The sequence below is a fragment of the Musca vetustissima genome, unplaced genomic scaffold, assembly GCF_032173495.1.
Source record: "Musca vetustissima isolate MV318-11 ecotype Yass unplaced genomic scaffold, APGP_CSIRO_Mvet_v1 utg4709, whole genome shotgun sequence".
Lineage (NCBI taxonomy): Eukaryota > Metazoa > Arthropoda > Insecta > Diptera > Muscidae > Musca > Musca vetustissima.
Genome location: NW_026888605.1, coordinates 797892 through 820712, shown reverse-complemented (window position 1 = coordinate 820712; position 22821 = coordinate 797892). Strand labels below are relative to the sequence as shown.

The window sequence follows — 22821 nt, the reverse complement described above, 5'->3', positions numbered from 1 at the left end:
CATCGTTAGCTCTTCTTCTGGCTATTTGATTTGGGGTGTCGTTCGGTGTGCTGCTAAGGAATATTTGAAGCGAGAAATGTTTAATACTGTCCAAAGTCGTCATGGAATTTTGTTTTCGCAACGCATTGCTTCCACACCACATCGCGTTGTCGATGTCGTTGAAGATCGATCGAAGCCTATCATTCCATCAAGTCAACAGGCGAAGCGATCGCGCGCTCACCCATGGCATACATTTTCAAGTCAAAGATCAGTCACTTAAGCGAGGAGGGAATCGATGAGTGAGTGACTGGCCGCTTACTCGACTGAATGATCTGATGTTAAGGTGGATCTTCGACGTTATCTAGATGCTGATGACTAGGATGACGATATTGATGATGTTGACGTTTTCGTGCTGCCAAAGTTGAGCTTGATTTTTTTGGCGTTTTTTGTGTGTTCGTTTGCCAATGGCTTTCCAAACTTTTTTCTGTGTCTCAGTTGTTGATGTTTATGAACTGTAAAACTGCACTAAAGAAGAGATGATGAATCGTTTGATTGGCCTGCATGGCCAAAAACGTCAAATCCAGTTGTGGTGTTTATTTTGGAGGGATGGATGGATGGATACTTCGATAGATGGTGGATGGATGGTTGAATGTTGGCTGGACTTTTGCATGGTTGCACGTGATACAATTATGGTCCTGTTTTTGCTAATTTCACATTTCTAAATATTTCTTTCTCCACCATATTTTTTTCTCTCTTCTGCTTCTTTTTCTTGTAGATCATAATGTTCGCGTCTGATTTGGGTGTTTTGAGTGATTTCGTTTTTTTCCTCTTGGCTTCCGTTTAAATTTATAAATCTGCGTAGCTGCGAAATATACGAGCTTGGAATATTTAACGCGATCTTGAATATTTCACATTTTTTTGTTGTTGTCTCCACAAATTGTCCAAATAAAAATTTGATTTAACAAAATGATGCTTATCATCATTGCTGGGGTTTTTTGTGGTTCTCGTCGTCGTCGTTGTTTCGATAAGTGTCATTGTTGTGTTACGCGGCAATTATTTGTGATCGAGCATTGGATGTGTAAGGAACACTTAATATAAGAAAATGTTTTCCAATGTTACCCTACCTACAATATTCCGCTATTAAATACTCGAGAAGGTTCTTCAATTTCTCTTCCCCACTAGAGGTTTTCCTATATGTTCTAAATGTGGAATCAGTGTATATATTAAACCTTCGTATCTCTCCATAAGACTATGACAAGAGTATTCCCGACCAGGCACAGCATTGACAACATATGATTGTTTTCGATGGTGTCATGAGGAGACAATCTGTTCCAGTTCTCAGGATAGTATTCATACCTATTCATACCTTTCACTGAGTATCAGTTATATTCGTAAACAAAACTGGCGCCCATAGCTAACTGACCACTGACCGGCCTATTACATTATTAGAAGTCAAGAAAGTATTTTTCTAAGCAATCCAAATGCTGCTGTCCTCGATTTGAGGACCTTGTTCTTACTTTCTAGCATACCACAAATAGCGAAGGCTTTCGCGGACTTACACCCAATATCTTGGGGTAGTTGGTGGTCAGAATCTCAGATGGAATCAACTTACAAGACCAGCTACCTTTATACTCTCACATGTGTCATTAATACGCCATGACCTACAATAATCCACATACATGAGGATTTCGATGCCGGTGTAGTAACAAAAATGTTGGGGTTGTGCAGTTCCGAAGGGATCATACCAAGATTGTAAAACGTTTAAAACACGACCGAAGATTGGTCTTATCTATGTCCTCGAAAAGATTGGCATGATTGACATCATCGAAGGTCCCACGATAGGTCAAGGGCTACTATGACTGTCCGGTTACGCGGTCTGTGCAAGTTCAGACATCCATTGTGGTCTATTGTGAAACTGCTTCTCATCGATGAAGCGTCTCAAATGCCTTAACTACTGGCAACAGAAGTAAAATTGTTTTAACCCAGAAACCATCTTGGATATGGTTTTAACAGATAAAACAGATCCAATATACGTGGCTTCTCTCTAATCCTGCGGGTACTCCAATATATAATGCCGCTCTCATGACAGAAATAAATTCCACGTACTCGTATTTGTGAGATGGCAGCTTCTGGTCGAAGTCTTGCTCGAATTTAGTGTGGTGCATAGAATCAGCAGGTCGGATTGTGCTAGCAGGAGGAAGAAATTTGTTATTACTTAGGAACTTAAACGCCAAATTAAAGCTACTACGGCTTGAAAATACGACTAAAACTTTCAAAATGTCCAAAATTGGGCTTTACCGGTACAATGGAGCTATGCTATGCCAAGCTATGCGGAAATGCCCCATTTCCAATACCACTCTAGGAATAATAACAATGTGTGATTTTCAAGCTCTTGTCATGAATATATACATATACTTTATGGGGTCTCAGGTAAATGCTTCGAGGTGTGACAGGGGAATGACAAATTGGGTGCCGCTTTTATATGGAAATGCATACAGATGGACCTATATATCCCAATTTTAGCCTTTCAAGGTCAAAAATGAAAGAAAAATTGTTACAAACACATTAACAACTTCGGCTAGATACCTTATTCGTAACTTGGCATTTCCCAAGCCACCGACTGCAACACCGCGCCACTATGGTAGTCCTTTAGCCGCCTTTTCTTGTGTAATATAAAAGTTCAAGCATTACCACAACAGCAACAACAACAAAAAAGGTGTTACTTCTATTGTTGTAATTCTTAATCAGCATCACCATCGTTTTCGCCAATTAGAACAAGAGTTCCCATGAGATTGAACGCCATTTAAGTGGTTCGGTTTGAGTTACGAGTGTTGGCAGCAACAGTTTGCCACCGCGGGAGCAGTAAATTGACTTAAACTTGACTTCAACGTGAAGTTCTTAGTTACGAAATGAAAGTGACAAAAGCCAAGCAGCCAAGCGCATTGGCCAGTCACCGATTGTGGCGAACGACGACGGCGACGACATTATTATAGTTACAGGTAACCATGATTTTGACCAAATTAGTGTGTTTTTTCATTCAGTTTCAGTTTGGTTCATCAGAACATGGGAAAAATTGTTACGATTCTTGGCAGTTTTTACATTTGTTTGCTGGTCAGATTACAGCGAACCACAGGAGCTGAAGAAGACGACAACGACGAATGGCCGCCAAGAAATACAGAAAGAAAAAATGAAACCAAACAAAAATTATTTCGCACCTCACAAGATCTGAAATATGTTCCCTAAATGGTAGTTGTTGGGTACGACGGGCAGGCATCACAACCAAGGCAAAGTCCGTTCGTTCGTTGGTCAACTCCAGCTCTCCTCTCTGAGGTTTTTCATCAACAACATGATCGATTATGAATTCTATACACGATTGTTGCACGCTGCGCCAGCAACACCATTGCAATTGGCTAAAACAAACAACCAAACAAATGTCAGTTGTGAAAGAGGAGGTGATGGGGGAATGAGGAGGAGGGTGGTGGGGGAATAGAATAGTCATACGAACGTACATAAGTATATTTTAGTTTAAAAACATAAAACTCACACCAATTTTTTTGTTCGTCATTCTCATTGCCAACTTCACCAGCCGTCCGTTCGTCCTCATCTTCAGCCTGTCTTGGTTTTTGTGAATCTTCATCATCTGTGGTTGCTGTTACTGTAATGAAATGAACATCAGATCAAGTGGTGGTCGGTTGACGGTTATTGTCGCTGCACAAAATATTGTCCAGCGTGTGTTAGTTGTTGGTTGGTGTTAATGTCTGTCTGTCTGTCGCTTTTTGCCTAGTCGCAGTTTGTTATTCTCGTGTATTAAGACTTGTTGACACTTCATTGGCGCGCGAGTTAATTAAAGACTACGTAAGCAAGGTAACCACCAACCATCAATCTAAAGCCATATATAAAATGTAGGTATATATGTGTGTGTATATATAGGTGGTACAGCAAGTGGTCAGGGAATGGGGATTGAGATTGCAATATTATTAAATGGAGGTAATAATTATATTTTTTGTTTATAAGTTAGATTTGAGTCGTTTATTTTGAAATTGGTTTAAGTCCATTTTTCTTATATTGAAGGGAAGCTGCACTGAGATAAACACTCTACATAGAAGACCTGTCGAATAGATTTTGTGTACAGAAATCCTTTTAAATTGAAGTCCTTTAGAAAATCTTCTGTCTACAGAAGTCTGTGAAAAAAAGCCAAACCCTGTAGAAGATCTTCAGTCAATATAGGACCTGTCTATAGAAGACCCATTAAACGGATTTATTCGGAGTCAGCGATATACTCTTCTTTTATTGCTGCGTGATTGTAATGGTATCCTTCACTACAGATGACATGGTGCGATCGCTTATTAGTAGGATACTAAGAACTTCCTTGGAAGGTAAACTCTGTATATATAGAGAACTGTGGAAGGTGTCTTATCCGAGGCTGCACTCGCCATCTTGATGCTAGAGCCCGCTTTGACCTCCTCAATCGATGAATTCTCTTTTTCTGTTTTATTCGGGTTTGGATGTTTTGGAGACCTAATCAAGTTTGTCGACTTTGAAGAAGAGTAGGAAAGGTCAGGATTATCGTTAGTGGCCACTGTCTGCTGTTCTGCTTCAGATAATTGTTAATTTTTTAATCGTCGGCGTGACAATATCTAACCTTTTCTAGAGTTTGAACCCCGCTTATCTCAGAAGGTTGCGTCGAGACTAATATTTCCTGATAGTTTTCGAATTGAACTCCACGTATGCCAGTTGGCAGAAACTAAGGTATCCATAGGGTCTATAGAAGACCTGTAGATGCCTTTAAAGACGTTAGTCTCCATAATGCCTATTTATAGTAGAACAAGAAGATCTTCCGAAAAGTATTTCTTCCAACATAATGTCATTACCACTCAATGACCGAATAACATAATTATTGCCACGTATGTAGCTGTTGATTTGCGGCAATATTTTTAGTGTCGTTTAATAGGTATCGCGTAGTCCATTGTTGATAGGTTTTCGTTTTATTTTTTTAACACTGCATCTTAACACGGGACTGGGATGGCAGACAGACAGACATAACGTGGTGTCTTTTGGCAAAAGTGATTCACTACTGCCAGCCGTGAGGACCACCAACTGTGCAGGCATTTACAAACTCACGGTGCATACTGGGCCATGCTTGACAATATGCCAAAGAGAGTGACTGTTTCCCAAGCTTCTGCAACGACGAGTGGTGGACGGACAAGCGGACATACAGATACCAAGTTTTGGACTTACAAATGACCAGGGCATGTTGTGGAGAGGTAAAGAGGGGGAAACTTTGTAACACTCTGCACATCTGACCACTCAGTCTAAGTTGTAAATTCTATATGGTTGTATTGTGTGAAATAAGTTTTGTCCATTGCTCAAGTATCGCATACCCGTTCGGTATGTGCAGCAATGCTGTTGGCTGGCTGGTAGCTGCTTGTGTATTTTTTCTTTCTGTGCTGGAATTTGGAATTTCATGCAGCCAACAATAACAAGAAACATAACACCATGGATCATGCGCAACATGAACGTCAACATCAGTCTCTGTAAATGGCAATTGGTTATTAAAAATTTACATAAAATTAAAACATTTAAACTGAGTTGGAGTTTTTCATATTCATTGCTTTTTTGTTATACTGCTGCTCCTCCCCTTTAACTCCTTTCTCGCTCCTTCTCTTTGGCGTATAAGTGAAAAATGAATGGCATAATGTTTAAATGGGCTGTGTCGCAGTGGTAGCAAGCAGCATGCATAACCATGATATGTATGGCAAGAAATTACATATCTCGTTACAGCCTCAACTACCAAATAATGATGTGGATCTGAGGTTGGGTTCGCATGGGGCTGGGATGGTGATCGTGATGATTACACTTCGGTGATTATTTTAATTCGTTTGTAATAAAGAGAGAATGTGTTAGCGAGGCTAGTAACTGGAAGAATTTGAAATGAGAGAAAGCTTATTAATTATAGTGTGAAGATCCGCAACCCTCAAATAATGTGTCATTTATTTTATTATAAAAAATTTAAGAGAATATATATTTTAATAACATAATTATTATGTATAGAAATAGGCCTATGAACAGAATATAGATCACGAAACCATCTAATTCCAAAGAAGATCTGTAGTCTTCTTTATATTAAAGATCAGTAGAACAAAACATGGACCTTCATTTAAGAAGACCGACATTTTATGCCCTCAAACTTCGGAGCATTTGATAGGGAAAATGTCTGCTGGTAGGTTGCTTACAACTTGAGAAAATTAAAAACCAAATTGCAGACACTAATGTTGGGAAACTGGGATCAGCTTTTCAACATATCGAAAATTGAGCAGGTCCTTTATATAAGTGTTTTAAAAATATGGACCTATATTGCAAAATGTATGAAAATAGACCTCTCTTTACCTAAGTCAAAACATTATCCTCTCCTCGAATCCAGCAGTCTTAGGTCGAAGATACTGCTAAAATCTTAAAAATGACAAAAACGGAATCAACCCCTGTTGATTTCTGCAAATATTTTTTCACTACCCCAGAACCACTTCGGTGGAACTACAAATTACAGTAACTTCGGTCCTTCAGAGTACCAAAAATGTTAAAGTGTTTTCAAAGATGTTTTTAACCCTCCTGGAGCCATTTCTATAAATGCGACAAGAATTGTAAAAGTATTAAAGGTACTGTTCGTGACTATAAAAACACGCGGATCGATCTTGACAAATTTCTGCGCAGTAGTTGTATCCCAAATAAGACTCAGAATGCCAAATTACTGTCACTTCTGTTGGAAAATCCACTGTAGACATTAAAAAAAAACTATAATATGGCGAGACTTTCATATTTTCTGCAAAAATGGTTTTCATCGTCCAATAACCCGGAACGCCGAATTAGAGTCTTGCCTGATTTAAATACGCCGAAAATCTTAAAAATTCAGAAAAATTCGGTCCGGTTATACGTGGACCTGTATTGAAAATTTTCTGCGAAGTCGTTTTGTATACATTAAGAACTCGAAATGTCAAATTTAAATCACTTCGGTTGGAAAAGGCTCTGGTCTCTCTTCATATGAGATTTTTTTTTTAAATGGGAACCCTTAATTAAAAATATGTGCAAGAAAGCAGAAAATTCAAAATTTAGAGTTTGAAAATACCCCTCTGACCCACAAAATACTGAAATGTGGCGCGATATGTATTAGCTTCCATATACAGGTCCCACCACATGTCAAAACCTATTTTTAATTCTCTAAAAACCGAAATGCCAAATTACAACCTATTCGGTGGGGAATATGCGGTTTTGGCCTTAAAAATATCGAATATGAAGCAGTACCTTTATAAGGGACCTAGGTCAAAACATGATTCTATATAGAAAATATTATGCAAAGATGTTTTTTCACACTCCAAGAACTTCGAAGACAATTGGAAAGGAAAGGTGCTATAACCATAATTTCCATTTAAAATAATTAACATATTAGGAGTAGTATCAATGTCTGTTCAAAATTTCTATCTTAAATATTTCTGTATCGTGTGTTCTGCAGACAACAATATTCGTAAACGTTGTGGGATCTCCGACGAATATTTCGATGTAGTTTTTTAAGGCCATTGTGTTCATGAAACTCACCTAAAAATGCTTAGCATTTTAATTTTGGCTCCCGTTGGTGCGTATAACTTATGTCGTTACTAATACGCCTTCACCACCAACTTATATTTTTCTACCCCACCCAATTTAAACAGCAATAATTTTCAACTCTTTTTGTTTTAATGTTTGGATTTAAGCATTTATTTTTCATAAAATGTCATTTCTTGTAATTTATTTACTTTTAAAACTACATCATTCATGCTACTTAAACTAACTAAACTAATTTTAAGAGAAAATACATAAATACGCTTATCAATATAAATTCCAAAAATCCTCAAGATCATTGGTCATAGCATAGCCATGTTGGAACTAAACTAAACGCTAGCAGACTAAAACGGAATACTCTTTGCAAAAAAATAAATTAAACAAGAAAACAGCTACCAACAAAATAACACGGAAAATTGGAGAATGGAAAGTCAAGATTCTTTGCTTTAATTCACTTCAAAATCAACTTCTCAATTGACCACTTCGACAGTTTCACAATTTTCCTCCGGGTCATTGTTGTTGCTATTGGCTGCGTGGGGAGGAGAACGATTTGTGGCCTCATCACAGCTATCTTCACCCACACAGCTGATGTGACTGCTGTTGCTGTGACTACTGCTGGCCGAGCAGATACTGATATTGCAGTCATCCTTTTTGTTGGGAGAGAGACGTAGAGCCCCCGAGGAGGAGTGGAGATTTTGTGAGCCACTGAGACACATTCGCTTCGTTTCGGGTTTCTTCAATAGCTCTTCAATGGAATAGGGATTGCGTTTACGACTATTTGTGTTGGTAGTGGTGGTGGTGGTATTGTTGTTGTTGTTGCACGATGATATGGAGGTGGAACTTAAATTAATGGTGGCCGGAGATGATTTGCCACTGTCACAATCACTGAGAGCATCTCCCGCCGAGGCTGTTGTCAAATCAATGGAGCTTTCGGATTTTGTATAGCCACCTCCATGCATAGAGGCGGGGAAGTAGGCGGCCGATGGAGACTGTCCTGGATGGCTGGCAGCATAGGGCAAAAATTGACTGGCTGCCTGCACATGTTGGGTGTAGTAGAGCAATGAAGGATTCCAAAACCAATGTTTCTGCAATGCCGCCGAATAGGAAAGATCTTGAGGTGTTAGCTGAGGGGTGGAGGTGGACGGAGTGGCTCCCAATCCAATCATGGGATGTTTTGGCGATGGCTTAATGGGATGTTCGGAGGATGTGGTTGGATGAGCAGCAGTTGGATTGGAAGCCGTCGGCATATTGACATCAGCATAACGGTAGGAGCTGGCCAAGGCCATGGCTTGTTGGGCATGTGCCGAGCGACTGTGTGGAAATCCTGCTGCAGCTTCGCTAACCGTTTGTGGCAAGTGATTTGAGGAAGTTGTGTAGAGTTGGTTGGGCAGAGAATAGGGTGCACTACTGCCGGTAGTTGCTGTGTGATTTCCGGAGGCTGCAGCAGCTGCGGCGGCGGCAGCAGCGTTCTGTTGATTTGAAGTCATTTCATCGGTCCACAGGCCACTGTTACGTAAAATACGATTTATCGAACTGATTGAGGGCACGGAGCTGGGATCACAGATGCGTTGTTGTTGTAATTGTTCACGTATCTCCCAGGCGAAGAGTCCGCTATTTTCTTCTTTCAGACGTATGATTTTCTTGACCACAGTGGGTGTTGCCACTTGCTGTAATGAAAGAGAAAGAGGGGTAGAGATTAGTATCATGGTTGGAAGGGGGTGTAAAGGGTTAGTAAAAAGTTTTCAACTTCCGTGCTAAAAACTTTGCGAGTTGCAAACAATTAAAAAGCGTGAAATTTCAATTGTGTTTTTATGTCAGCAATTTATGTGTGCGTGTGTTTAAAATGTCAGATTGAAATCAGTGACATGCAATATGTTTGCTGAGGTTTGTGGGGTTATTTGAGGGGAGTTTTGAAGTGCAGAGTTTCGTTTTTTAGCTTTCAACACCATGTACTGGAGAGTGATATAGCCAAATTTTTAGGTTTGTGGTTGTTTAGATAGAGCTGGATAAATATGTCCAAAACTTTTTCATAGATCTTGAATATTTTGAATTGAAAATTACCAATATTGGGTAATGTTTTTTACATCCAAACTTAAAAATTTCCTATTGAATCTTAAAATTATTTTCGTAGACAACAAAAAAAATCTGAGATTCCTTGGCGAAAATTATTGTTGTGTTCCCGCACAACAATCATGAAATCATTTCCAATTTAGAAAGAAAAAATATGTTTTAAAAATCAAAGCCCTTGCATGTTGTGGAACACAGCAAATTTTTAATATTTTGAAATGGTGTAGGTATAACACTTTCCTAAAGTAACTCTTTTTTGCGTCTCATTTGCATATCAACCTTGCTTTGTTCCTTTTCAGCAAGTGTCGGAATTGCTTTACAATTCAAACGCCCATTTCATGTAATGAATGAAGATATGATTGTTCTTTTTGAAAAGGAGTTTTTTTTTCCAAATTTTACAACTTACAGTGACCACATATCCTATAGAAGAACGAACACCTTCTTTAACCCTCAATGACGTGTGACTTGACAGTTCATTAAAAATTCATAAAATAAACGGAACTATTTACGGACGGACACACGATATGAAATGAAATTTTACTTGAAAGAAAAAGGCGAACAACAAACACAAAAGTGGTAGTTCCGTGTGTGTGTGCCTTGAGATCTCTATCAACACGAAATTACAACAAAACACGCCAACACTAGAAAGTAACCTGAAGTACCTCTAACTCAATTGTTCATAGATGGATGGATATACATATGGGCATTATTTAAACACACACACACACATGCCCACCGAAAGAGGATTTAACACCTCACGTTTTGTTCTCTAAAAAAAAATAATTCGAAAAAATCTCGATAAGGCAACTAACATTGTTGTTGTTGTACGTTTAACAAAAAAAGTGGGTGTTTATGTGACGATTGATTTTGTTTTTGTGTACCTTTCGAACGTGTGCTATTATTTGTATGGGTTGAGTTCTAGCTTGCCTTGTGTGTTTACAAAGTGTGAATCCAAAACCTTTAATTTTTTATTAATTATCAACCAAATGATTGATTAACCATTAAATGACAACACAAAATTTATTTAACCAAACAGTATTTGGTTAAGGGTTAATTAGCAGGATGGTTACCAGGGATGATTGCAGTGTGGTTAGAATTTGGTTAAAAAAAGGAAAAAGGTTAAAAGGGTCGGAGGATACAAGTGAACTACATTCTGAACAAGTTTTTTAAAATAGAATGTAGTTAAAATAAAAATTAAAAAATCCAAATTTCTAGTTCAAATTGTTTCCTTAAAAATTTACCCTTCTAGACCTGATTGAAATTTAAATATCTTTTTTTCCTAAAAATTATTGCTTGTATTTAAATTGTTTATTCTTGTTTTCAGGCATGCTGAATTCCGAAAAAGGTAACTCCCTGTTCTTATTAATTTGTGCATAATGCAAAACATTTTTAGAAATCATTTCCGATATATATTTTACGGACATGCAAAAATCGTAACACGTAATAAAATGTACCCTCTTATCTAACTGCTACCAGTTTTTGTTTTGTTTGTATGGTTACTTATTATAACAACGCAATGATAATGTCTCTAAATCAGCACAACCAGCTAATGAACCTCGGTAGTTGCCCGGTAGCTGCAAACCATAAAGTTGGCATTTTGTGGAGATTATTTTCATGACCATAAATTAAAGGTTTCTGATTGATGTTCTAGAGAAATTGGACACTGTTTGGTTTGGGGGAGCCCCAAATGGTTACAGTTAATGCCAACGACACCACAGCAGGGCCCTGAGAAATTCCTTGACATAGAACACATGACGGTCTCGGCAGTCAGTGCACCACAACCCAAACTCCTGCCAATACTGAACTGATATCTTTGATTGGTAATGTTAGATTTCCTGGTTTTATGTTCCATATATATTTACTGCAATAGTTGTTGTTGTCGATATCACAAATTTAATATAAAACTAATATCTGGGGCATAGCGAAGAGTTTGAGATTGATTTGTAATGGTTACTGATTGCCATGTTTAACACCCCTAACAGATAACAACTGGGGAACTGCGAAGGAGGGAGCTAGTGCTGGAGTGTGAAGGGAATTTAATGTTATGCGTAGTGATTTGTTTTCTAGCTGTTCTATATGTTTTACCAGATTTTTTACATATCAGGTCATGTAATTCCCCCACCCCCGACAATAACAATAAAACATGTAGATTGACATTCGAGTAAATATTGATTTTAACCACACAAAGTGTCAAGTGTTAATGTTATTGTTGTTGTTACTATTTTATGGCATAATGATAACCAAGTACTATTCATAAATAGTCTAGCATTAAGGTTACATATGAAACTTACCTTAGTTTTACTACCACCAATTGAACCAGGACGTATGGATCCGGTTTCATAGAAACGTGTTAGGATTTTGGAAACACAGCCTGAAAGAAAAAATAAAAAATTATTTTATAATTAATTGAAATTCTTGGAGACAAAATTTTTTAAAAATGAAATCGAATTTTTTGTTTTTGCTTAACTTACCATGTGACACCAAAAGCTGCCTCGATATATCACAGGGTCTAACGCCACATAGAGCTAATTCCACAATACGCCTTCGTACACAATCTGGTAGAGGACGGCCATTTACAAATACTCCACCCAGTTGATTCACACCGGCTTGACCTGAAATAGAGAAACATAGTTTATAAATACACAAAAAAAAATAGGAAAAATAGGTTATGGTCTGCAGGACCTGATAGGCGGAATTCAATCCAGAAAAAATAGTTTCTTAAAATATACCCCCGAAAGGCTTGGGTTTCAGATAAATCCATATAGCTTCTCAAAGAGGTCTGAGTCCTAGTAAAACTATTTTTTAAAATACCACTAAAAAGAAAATATATTCTCATAGAAATTTTCTCCATTATTCCTCAATGCCTCTCTTAATGGCCACCTTCAAAAACTCAAAATATTAAAACAAAAAAATTGCCTGGCACAAAAACTCATTTTTGGATACCAGAGAGTATTTAATCGTAAAAAATAATAACCGTGAAACGAAATTGCCTTTGTTAACGCCGTCGTCGTTGTTGTTCTTTGCTGTGGCGGTAGATATTCATTCGTGTGTGGTTGTGGAGACATAGCCACAACATACATACGAATATATTGGCCATTATGAAACTGGTCTTGGTCGGTATTTAATTTTTTCATTGAGTTTATCATAAAAAAAGTTAATATTTCCCCTTTCATTTGGTGTTGCGTGTGAGTATGGAAAGGAGTCATAAAATTAGTGGCTCTGTAGTGTTTTTTGTGGACCAAAACAATTAAAGAATTACATGGTCTTTTAAGTACAGAGGTAATTATAGGTTGTAATGGTTCTCCATCCCTACATCTCCGAAAAGATGCTGTAAGCAAAAAAACCCAGAGGTACTCCTACACACATGCCGATGAAGGCTGGTGTATAAGTAGCATTTTGTGTAACGGTGTTTAAATGTTTTTTTTTATGGTTAAGGGGAGCCAAGATTGAAATAAATCTCAAATCGCCTTGCATATTTTTTTCTTCGTAATATGAATGATCAAAATTAAGCCACAATGCTGCAGTGAAGTCAGGGCAGACTGAGGCGTTTATCTTTTGTTTTGTTGTTTTTTTTTTTTTTTATTTTTTATTTGTTGTAATAAAAATTAAATTGAAATGGTTACAATGGCGTCATTATTGGCCCCTTTTATTATTTCCCCAACCACCACCCTTCCCTACTCGAACAGTTTCTTTGGGCTTACCTGTATGCGGCATTATGCACTGTATTGTTGTTGTTGTTGCTGCTGTTGTGTTCTTTGGAGCCTGTAAACGCGAGCGTTACGTTTTAATGAGACGTCAACAGTCGTCTAATCACAGCTATGGTATCTCCAAAGTCCAGTGAGAGTATTTTGGAAGCTATAAAACGCACACACACACACTTGTGCACACGCGTAGCAAAGTAAAGCAAATCAACTGTAGCTGTTTGCTTGAATTTTTATGAGCGTTAACTCCGTCGTCTGCCGTTATACGCTATTCGGTTGTTTCTTTCGTTAGTTAGTCCAAGGATAGAATGTCTTGGGGCGATGACGACGACGACGACCACAGCGACAAAGATGATGGGCTTGGGGGTTAGTGAATGGATGACTGACTGGATAGATGGATTACGATGCTTAAAACTGGATTGCGTTGACGATTTGTGTGAGCGTTAGCGTATTTTATGTTTACGTTGGTGTTGAATTTTTATGCCGTTCTATTCCACGAATTTACGGTGTTAATGACTGAAATTAAATCATGAAAGAAAAGTCAAAACATTAACAAAAAAATTAAATTAATTCAGTTAGAAGTAAATGTTTATAAAATTTTTGTATTTTTAGATCTGAGCAAGAATATAAAAGTTAAACGTTTTTTTGTTGGAAATCGAAAACTTACAAGCAATTCGATTAAAAATCAATAATAATGGTAATATAAACGTTTGTTAAGATAGATATGAACCATTCCATGATAGTTTTGGATATTTATTTCGAAGAACCCATTAAGATCTTCTCAAAGATCTGTTCGGGGTTAATTTTTTCATTAGAAGAAAACAAATCGCAGGATCGAATCGTAGATCGAAGTTTTTGTCTAAAGAAAAAAATCACAGGACCTCAGGTCGAAGTTTTTTATAGAATAAATTTCACTGGACCTAAGGTCCAAGTTTTTTCCAATAGAAAATAATTCACAGGACCTCAAGTCCAATTTTTTACAGAAAAATCACAGGACATCAGGTCCAAGTTTTTCTATAAAAAAAAAACACAAGACTTCTGATTCAAATATTTTAAATAGAAAAAAGGTCACAGAGCCTCAGGTCCATGTTTTTTTTGTTTTTCCTACAGAAAAAATCACATGACCTCAGCTATAGAAAAAAAACACAGACCTCTGGTTCCAGTTTAAAAAAAAAAAATCCAACACCTAAGGTCCCAGTTTTTTCTATAGACAAAATTAACAAGACCTCAAGTTACATTTTTTCAGTAATTCAGTTCCATTTTTAAGAAAATAAAGTTCCGACCCCTTAGAGGAAATCATAATATCTAAACCCACCCAAGTCCCTTCTAAATAAATCTAAAAGAAAATATATTTAATTTATAACCTGAACTAACTTAAATGAATTCTTTTCTGCATTGCATGTCGTTGATGGTGGCAATAAAAATGAAGTGGGCAAATTATGCAAATTCACAAGTCCAACACATGACCACCAAAAAAAAAAATGCCAAAAGACCACAAAGCTCATGTTAATTTTTCGGTGGCTACCAAATCTCAACTCCTCTCTCTCACTACTTATTTCAAGGAAAAAAAGGACATTTGGAAATGACCAAAAATGTTCAAGATATGCAAACTTGAAATTCTCTCGTTCATGAAAGCCAACCGAATTACTTCCGTTTCCGTTCCCCTTTTTGAATGGTTTTATTGTGCAACGCCTGTCAACATGCATGAAAATCCTATAAATTGTATTTTTTATTTTTCTTTTTTTCCTACATTTCCAAATTCAAATCAGTCATACGCCTCCACGCCATAGACAGCTGTTTGGCCTTCCAAACAAAAAAAAAATCTACCATTAAAGGTCAGCGTAGAAAAACTCCGTTAAGATTTCGTTTTTCAGGTTATAAATAGTTAATATAAAACGCAAAATGAACAGTTTTCCTTCCCCTGCCGTACGCTCTAGCTTGGTTTTTGATACCCCCGCTCAACACTTCATATCAAGTGGGCTTATTAATAGCCTTTAGCCGACCGGCCAGCCAGTTAGCGTCATAGCAAATGTGTGTATTTAACTACAACAATGCCTGGCAATTAAGTTGTACAAACCCCTCATTTATGTTTTCACACAAAGTAGCTGCCACTTATTTTCACGAGTAGGACTCTTTTATGTCCTTGTGGTAGGGTAAACATGTAGGTATGTATGTGTGTGTGTTTTTCGGTGAATTCCTGTTATCCACTTGTTTGTGCTTAAGCATGTAAATTAAGTCCTATTACAATTTTGTTAATAGTTAATTAAATGCATTTGGATTACATGTTCGTTGTTCGGAAAATTAGTGGGTTCAAAGGGAAAGCAATGCACAGAATATAAGATCAAATTTTTCTGTATAAAAAAATCGAAAGACTTCAGGTACAATTATTTCGCAAGATTTCAATTCTCTTTATCATTAAAAAATTCATTGAAACTCAGAAATCCTCAGGTCCTTAACTTTTTGGTATAATTTTTGGTATAAAAGAAAAAAAAAATTATTTGCAGAAAAATTTCAAATCAGAAAAAAAATCACAAGAACTTGGGTCTAACGTTTTCTATAAAAAAACAATTCACAAGAACATAGGTCCAACATTTTTTTCTATAAACAAATTCAGAAGACCTAGGTTCATTTAAAGAAAATTGGAAGACCTCTGGTACGACTGTTTACTATAGAAAAATTCAGATAACCTCTGTTTTATTTTTTTTTTCTATAGAATAAAATTCAGAAGACCTCAGGTCCAAGTCTTCTCCACAGAAACAAAAATTGAGAAGACCTCAGGTTTCTTCTATAGAAATAAATTCAGAAGATTTCAGGTCCAATTTTTTTCTATAGAAGAAATCACAAGACCTAAGCCCAATTAAAGAAAATCACAAGACCTCAGGTACGACTGTTTTCCATGTTTTTTTTTTTATAGAAAAAATTACAGGACCTCAGGTCCAAGTTTTTTTTTTCGAATAAAAACTAAATATAATATAATCATAATTCTGAGAGTATATAATAGGATATAACATGACACGCTTATACCATTATAGCTTGCAGTTTTTTTATTTGATTAAAACTAATCGAAATAATAGCTTTGTCGGAAACATCACTTGTTTTGTTGTCATTATTTTTTTTTTAATATTGAAAATAAATTTTATTTGTATATATTTTTCGAACATCAAAATTTATGATTTTCGAAATTCCCACGATATTTAAAAGCAAGAAAATGCAAATAGTCGATTGTGAAAGAGGAAGAAAATAACGTACTTATGATTTACCAATACAAAAAAGAAAACAACAACAAAACCCATAAACAATATAATTTTATGATATATGTAAATGTGCTTTGTTTTTTGGAGACTAACTGTTGTCAATCTACTTCTAAATACAAATCATATGCAAAACACATGCAAGAGCAAAATACAAAAATAATGTAGACCTTTTGATTTGTTTCGAACTCCAAAGTAAACGATATTTTTAAGAAGAAGAAAAAATATATTTTTGTATTTAATGATTAACAAAAAACGGGCTAGCGAAAAAAGTAGAGATTAACAAACATTTTCAAACAACACGAAATCAGTTCCACTTTTATTGTTAATTAAGTCGTTCCACAATAATCATCAATGGCCCAGGCGGTCGAGATCAACCGACCGAAAAACGAAAGACAACAAAAGAAGAAAGCCAAACAACGGTTCGTGGTTAACATCTGTGACAATCCAAGCCATCCCAGCTACCCAGCTGCTGTATCTTCGAAACTTTTAATCCAATACCCCCAGACATTGGGTATATTCAAATTAGTTAATCAATCCAATAAATAATTATATGAAAATTGATTTTTATTATCCGTAGTCGGTGAACGGTGAATAGCCACTGTTCGTTCTCCACCCCACTCACTCTTTTGTTTAATACACTTGCTTGCTATTATCTCTAAATGTTATGGGGTTAATGTTAATAGATAACAAAAAATATTTTTGGGGGGATCAAAGCCGTCGGCTTTTCAAAACAAAAAAAGAGACCGAAGAGTAGCCAAAACAGAAGCCAAAGTTTTCCGTAAACTAAAACAGCGGGTCTTAAACAATTCAATGCATTTGTTTTACAATATTGTGATGTTTCCACGGCAATATCTTACGCTTATTCGGTCGATCGATCGATTGTTCGTTCGGCTTTGTTTCGGGTTTTCTTTTTCAATTCAATATTTTACTAATTGATATATCGGTAAGGCTGATTTGCATATTGTATGGTCGTTTGTTGTTGTCATCGGCATCATCACCGTCACGTTAATCTAGATGTATCGTTAAGTGTAACAGGAAATATGTAAACGTGAAATGTGATCGTAGGTATTGGGATGGATCGAAATTAAATGCGATAAAGATATACAAAAACTCGGGAAGAGAGGAAACTTCCTTCTAAGATTTCCTTTAGAGCTCTAAATATGAGGTTGCCCTCGAAATATTTTGAATGTGTATAAAATTAGACGAATATCGTTTTGAAGTAAAATATTAAGCTGTCAAGTAATAAAGTTGATACATTTCACCCTAATTTAACCCCTAATACAGTCTAAATAACTTTTAACGACAGTTAAGAGACTGGCAAAATTAGTGTGTAAAATGGGCCTGGTTCTTAGCAACGATCGATTGTGATCGATTTTCCTGACATTTGAATATAGTTGTTAAGAACCAGGCCCATATTTCTGCAGAAAAAATCAATAGAAAAACAAGTAATTTTTCCTATAAAAAACACAGGTCTAGAATTCGAAGTTCTAATATTTTTTGTCGGAAAATGACTATTATATTTTTTTTTATAAAGAATCAGAGGTCCACAGTTGACATTTTTTTATAAAAAAAAAAAAAAATCTAAAATCTATTTATTTCTAAGAAATAGCTGAGACTGGATTTATTTTATATTCGTTTTGAAAAATCAAAAATATTCCACCCTAATATAGTAACATAATTGAACTACTAATCTAATATATTTTTACAAATGAAGCCAACCCCTTCCAGCCGAACCTAATACACCTAATTCGAACTTCTAAGCCAGAAGGTTACACTAACTCCCCCTTTAATCTATAAGAAAATATTAATGAATTTTTAATTTTTTCCATCAGCTTCTAAATGACAAATTTTGTAGTATGTCGATGTAGATAGTGTTTCACATAATTAGATCGCGCTCCATCCTTTGAAGTTTAACCGAACTCGAAACATTACAATTCGAAAAAAAACACTCTAAAAATTCGATTTAAATCTGTAAATGTTAATCATGATATTATGATACAGCTAGGCGAGAGAGAGAGAGAGAGAGAGGGAGATCATATCTCCGAGATTAGTTAAAATTAAGTGATTAATGGAATTAAAAGTATTTCCCTAATTTTAACATTAACAACAAAATTCAAATTTTGAGATAAAGTTTTTTTTTAATTAAAAAATAATTTGTTTTATTTAGTTTGATCGAGGGGTTTGAATTAAATTTGACATAAAGCCTTGCTTAAGGTCAAAATTTTTAAAGAAGAAGAAAAAACGTAATAAAAGGAAACTTATTGTGGGAATTTATCATTTTATTTCTTGGCCATTTAATGCAATGTAATTATAAATTTTGAACTTTTAAGTATTCTGTAGATTTCAATTCAGCATAAAATATTAAAATTGAGACATATTAGGTTTGAATGGCTTATTACATTTTTTATTTTGAAAGATTTGGGTTAGGATGACAACGCGAGGAATATTTTTTCCGAAACCCATTCAGACACATTTGGAATATCCTGAACTTTATTTGAAGAAAAGTTAAAAAGGTAATTCTGTTCTAGTAGATCAAATACTCCTCGGATACCCGATATTGTATACATATTTCTGATAATAATAGAACTCTACGTCAATTTAACCATTTCCGATATTGGCGGGTAAAAAAACTCCTAATAGAAAATTAAGTCGTTTTAACATAATCCCCATATAAAGGTATCTCCATTGTTGGTGATTTGATGGTCGTTGGCTCATTTTTCAACCAAAGTGGCTTTAATTTCGTAAGATTTGTTGAAAGAAGTTACTTTCAACAAATCTTTCGAATTAGGTCCAAGTTTGACCTAGCCCGCAAGAGAATGTATAAGAAGGTATAAGAAGTTCGGCTTTCATATTTATGACGTTTTTACATATTTTAAACTTTCGAACCATAATTACTGACCGATTTTGTCAAGAAAAACAAACATTTCCATTAAAAATGAAAACATTGTCAGTCTCTACCCTATTTATCGACTACGAACATAAAATCTCAATGTGTAGACAAACCTAATAAAAATTCAAGTTTTCAATAAATTGGCCTTTATTTAAAGCTGTTACGAATCTTAGTATCGTCAGAAGGCCTCATAGAACCCACTGGATGGATGTAAAGCATTTGCATATCGTATCAGATGGGAAACAGAATTAATTGTAAACGCATTTAATAAAAAATTCAGAAAACCTAAACTCACTCTTCTCTTAAAGGAGGACAAGGCTCCTAATAGCTTCAAATAATTTTTTAATCACCAATAACTTATTTGGAAAAACAATTTCTTGAAAATATAGTTGTCAGAAGTCGAATTTGTTTATATCTAATACTCGACTTCATCTGAATGACTCAATTCCGTCGCCTAGAATTGCAAACATTTTGAGACGAACAATAAATGTTTTATAAGCCTTTGTATTCACTTTTTTAGGTTTAGAAATATGAAATAGTAAGTGGAGCCCGAATCTCTGCAGAATTGGCGAGTAACTATATACGATTTTTAATGATTTTTGAAGATATAGAGAATTTATGCGGAATCTTCAGGGTCCGAAAGCAACTCAAAACTTTGAATTCAATCGACGAACATCTTTATTATTTCATTAATTATTTGTGTTTGAAATAAGTATATTTTCATACACTTTCTAATCTCATTGGAACGTTTGGTGTTTCAGATATTCCAGTAAACAAAATTCATCCGAGTTTAATTACAAAAATATCGACAACAACAGTTAAAAATTGTCTTTTTTAAGTGATCAAATTGTACTTATCCGTTCCTTAGATTGACGTCCATTTCCGTCACTTGAAATTTATTTCTTTAAATTTTTATAAAAACTCACAAAGTGATATTTTTTAATTATAAATAAGAGGGGTACTCCCTCATAATGATGGAAAAAACGTCACCTTTCCCATAACTACGATAGAAGTTAGAAACTTCGCGAATTTATTGATCTACGTCGCATATATAATGTTCTGAAATATCTTATTTCATTTTAGACACTTTATATTAAATATGGTGGACATTTACCTTCAACACACATATTTTTTTTTCAAACACAACTGAAATCAAATACCTCGTAGTTTCAACTGAAATTGTATCTAATGTCTTAATTAATTTATTTTTTTAATCAATGGACCGAATTTTATCCTCAAATTATATGTGCTATCCGTCATTATTGTTTACAGATTTGAATTCAAGAAATTGTCCATTTCGGATTGATCAACACTTTATGAACCCTTATTTAAAGTCTCAATTACATTAATACACATTTCAGCACATTTGGGAAACATATTCAGAATAACAATATTCCATAGATTCTTTATTCCTCTTCTTTTTTGTTTCGTAATAATTTCCAATTTAAAGAGTATTCCTTTCAATTTAAAACACTTTTTTTCTATGTAATTGTTCATATAGTCCATGAATTTGTTCCCCTTTAACACTTCTCCGCTCGACAACTTCGAAGACGAACTATCTTTCTTTTTATATCCGGTCATGCGATGTCACCAAAGGGTTTCGCTTAACTAAATGACGCAAAACTTTTTTCGATCCGACGAACGCACAGGTGGTTAGAGGGTTCATTGATAAGCGTTTGAATGCAAATTACAGATTATTGCAAATTAGTTTGGCCGTCGTCGCCAAGACCCAGCGCAGCTTGTTATGAATGAAATCTAAATTTTATTAGCTAATTTTGCAATATTGATTGATCGACCGACCCTTTGCGACTCGACTTCATTCATAAAAAACTAATACTCAAAATTATGCAAATAATTATGCAGCAAGTAGTCGAACGAATAAACAAACGATCAGTTGGACGATTTATTTACATAGTTCGCTCATACATTATGGCATTAATGGTAACTGAATTCAAAATTTGGGATTTATTAATGAATGAAACGGATCCACGGCTTGATTATGTCGAGATGTTGCAGATGTTTGTAACGATGGTTCGATGCTTGTTGATGCTATATCCGATTTCAAATTCATTCATTAAAAACGCTTGGGCGCCGCTGATATTCATTCATAAAAACTTTGTTTTGAATAAATTATGAATTTGTTAATTGGTTGGTGTCTTGTAGATATTAGCATAAACTTTAAATTCGGTTGCAGATTTCAGGGCTGTTGTTCCCCTTTTTTCAGGGTCAGAGTTCATGGAAACTTACCTAATATTGTTGGGGGTTTCTTTAATTAAAGTATCCTTTGGTTTTCAATAAAATTTTTTGCACTTTTTTTTTTTAATTTCGAAAATTTTTAAATTTTATTTTCTTGTTGTTCTTGTTTTTTTATGATTATTTTTTTCACACTTTTATTATCCAATTATTTCAATTACAATTGAACACAATTTTTCTTTTTTTGAGGATGTTCACGAAGACGTGTTGTTTGGTGGCTTAATGGTTCCACAACTTGCACGATAATGAGATACGGTTTGGCTACTACCGACTAACTAACTGCCAGCTACTGTGTTTTGGTTTTGTTTCGTTTTGATAAATTGCAGTTCTGTTTTTTTCTCTACGTTTCACGGATACGTTTCTTTTTGTTTTACGTAACGGGGAACGATGACGACGGTACACGGTACGCTTCGGTCGCACAATCATCAACTACTGTAACACCGACCGTTGCAAGCAAGAGTCGCGAGTGAGCTAAATACGGTGTGTGTATCGACAAAAAACACAGCCGTAACGCCACCGAACCTAACAGAAGCAGAATAATCGACACACACACTCACACAGAGACCAACAAGCGTACACACATAAATGGGGAGAGTAGGTCGTCCAAGTAGTCCAACCAGCAAGCCAACCAGTCAGTGGAAGAACATTTTATCCAATAGCACCACCAAAAAACAACAAGAATAACAACAACAACCACCACCACTACGTTCTTAGTCTTGTTCACGCATCCACACCAAACTACATCCAACCATCCATCCATTCACTCAGTTATGTGTGTGTCCGTGTGTGTGTGTGGCTAGTGACAGTTTTTGGGGGTAAACGTTTTGCTGATGAATCGATCGATTCTCTTTCTGAAGGTGGAACAATAGCGCAACAAACAGGCTACGGCTTTTCTTGTGTGCGATGCTCTTCAGTTTGTATGTCTGTCCACCACACTCCACACCATCCATCCATCCAGCCACACTGTGTTGTATTGTACCTTCATGGGTGTGTGTGTGCGCGCCACTACTGCTGGTATTGAAGAAGCGTTACCGTGTGCGTTACAGTGAATGGGGCGGAAGCGGAAAACCAGTTCCATCACTACCAC

At 35.8% G+C, this 22821-nt stretch overlaps 1 protein-coding gene across 1 annotated transcript in view; it reads right to left on the bottom strand.

The window, feature by feature from the left end:
- Positions 1-13350, bottom strand: part of LOC133336477 (paired box pox-neuro protein) — a 37676-nt gene extending 24326 nt beyond the window's left edge. The window contains exons 1-7 of the mRNA XM_061544776.1: positions 13338-13350; positions 12108-12248; positions 11928-12007; positions 8049-9236; positions 5361-5511; positions 3526-3634; positions 3200-3389 (exon numbers count right to left, since the gene is read on the bottom strand). Coding sequence (XP_061400760.1) covers positions 3200-3389; positions 3526-3634; positions 5361-5511; positions 8049-9236; positions 11928-12007; positions 12108-12248; positions 13338-13350 — 1872 coding nt within the window. The remainder of the gene's footprint in view (positions 1-3199; positions 3390-3525; positions 3635-5360; positions 5512-8048; positions 9237-11927; positions 12008-12107; positions 12249-13337) is intronic.
- Between the last annotated feature and the right edge of the window lie 9471 nt (positions 13351-22821).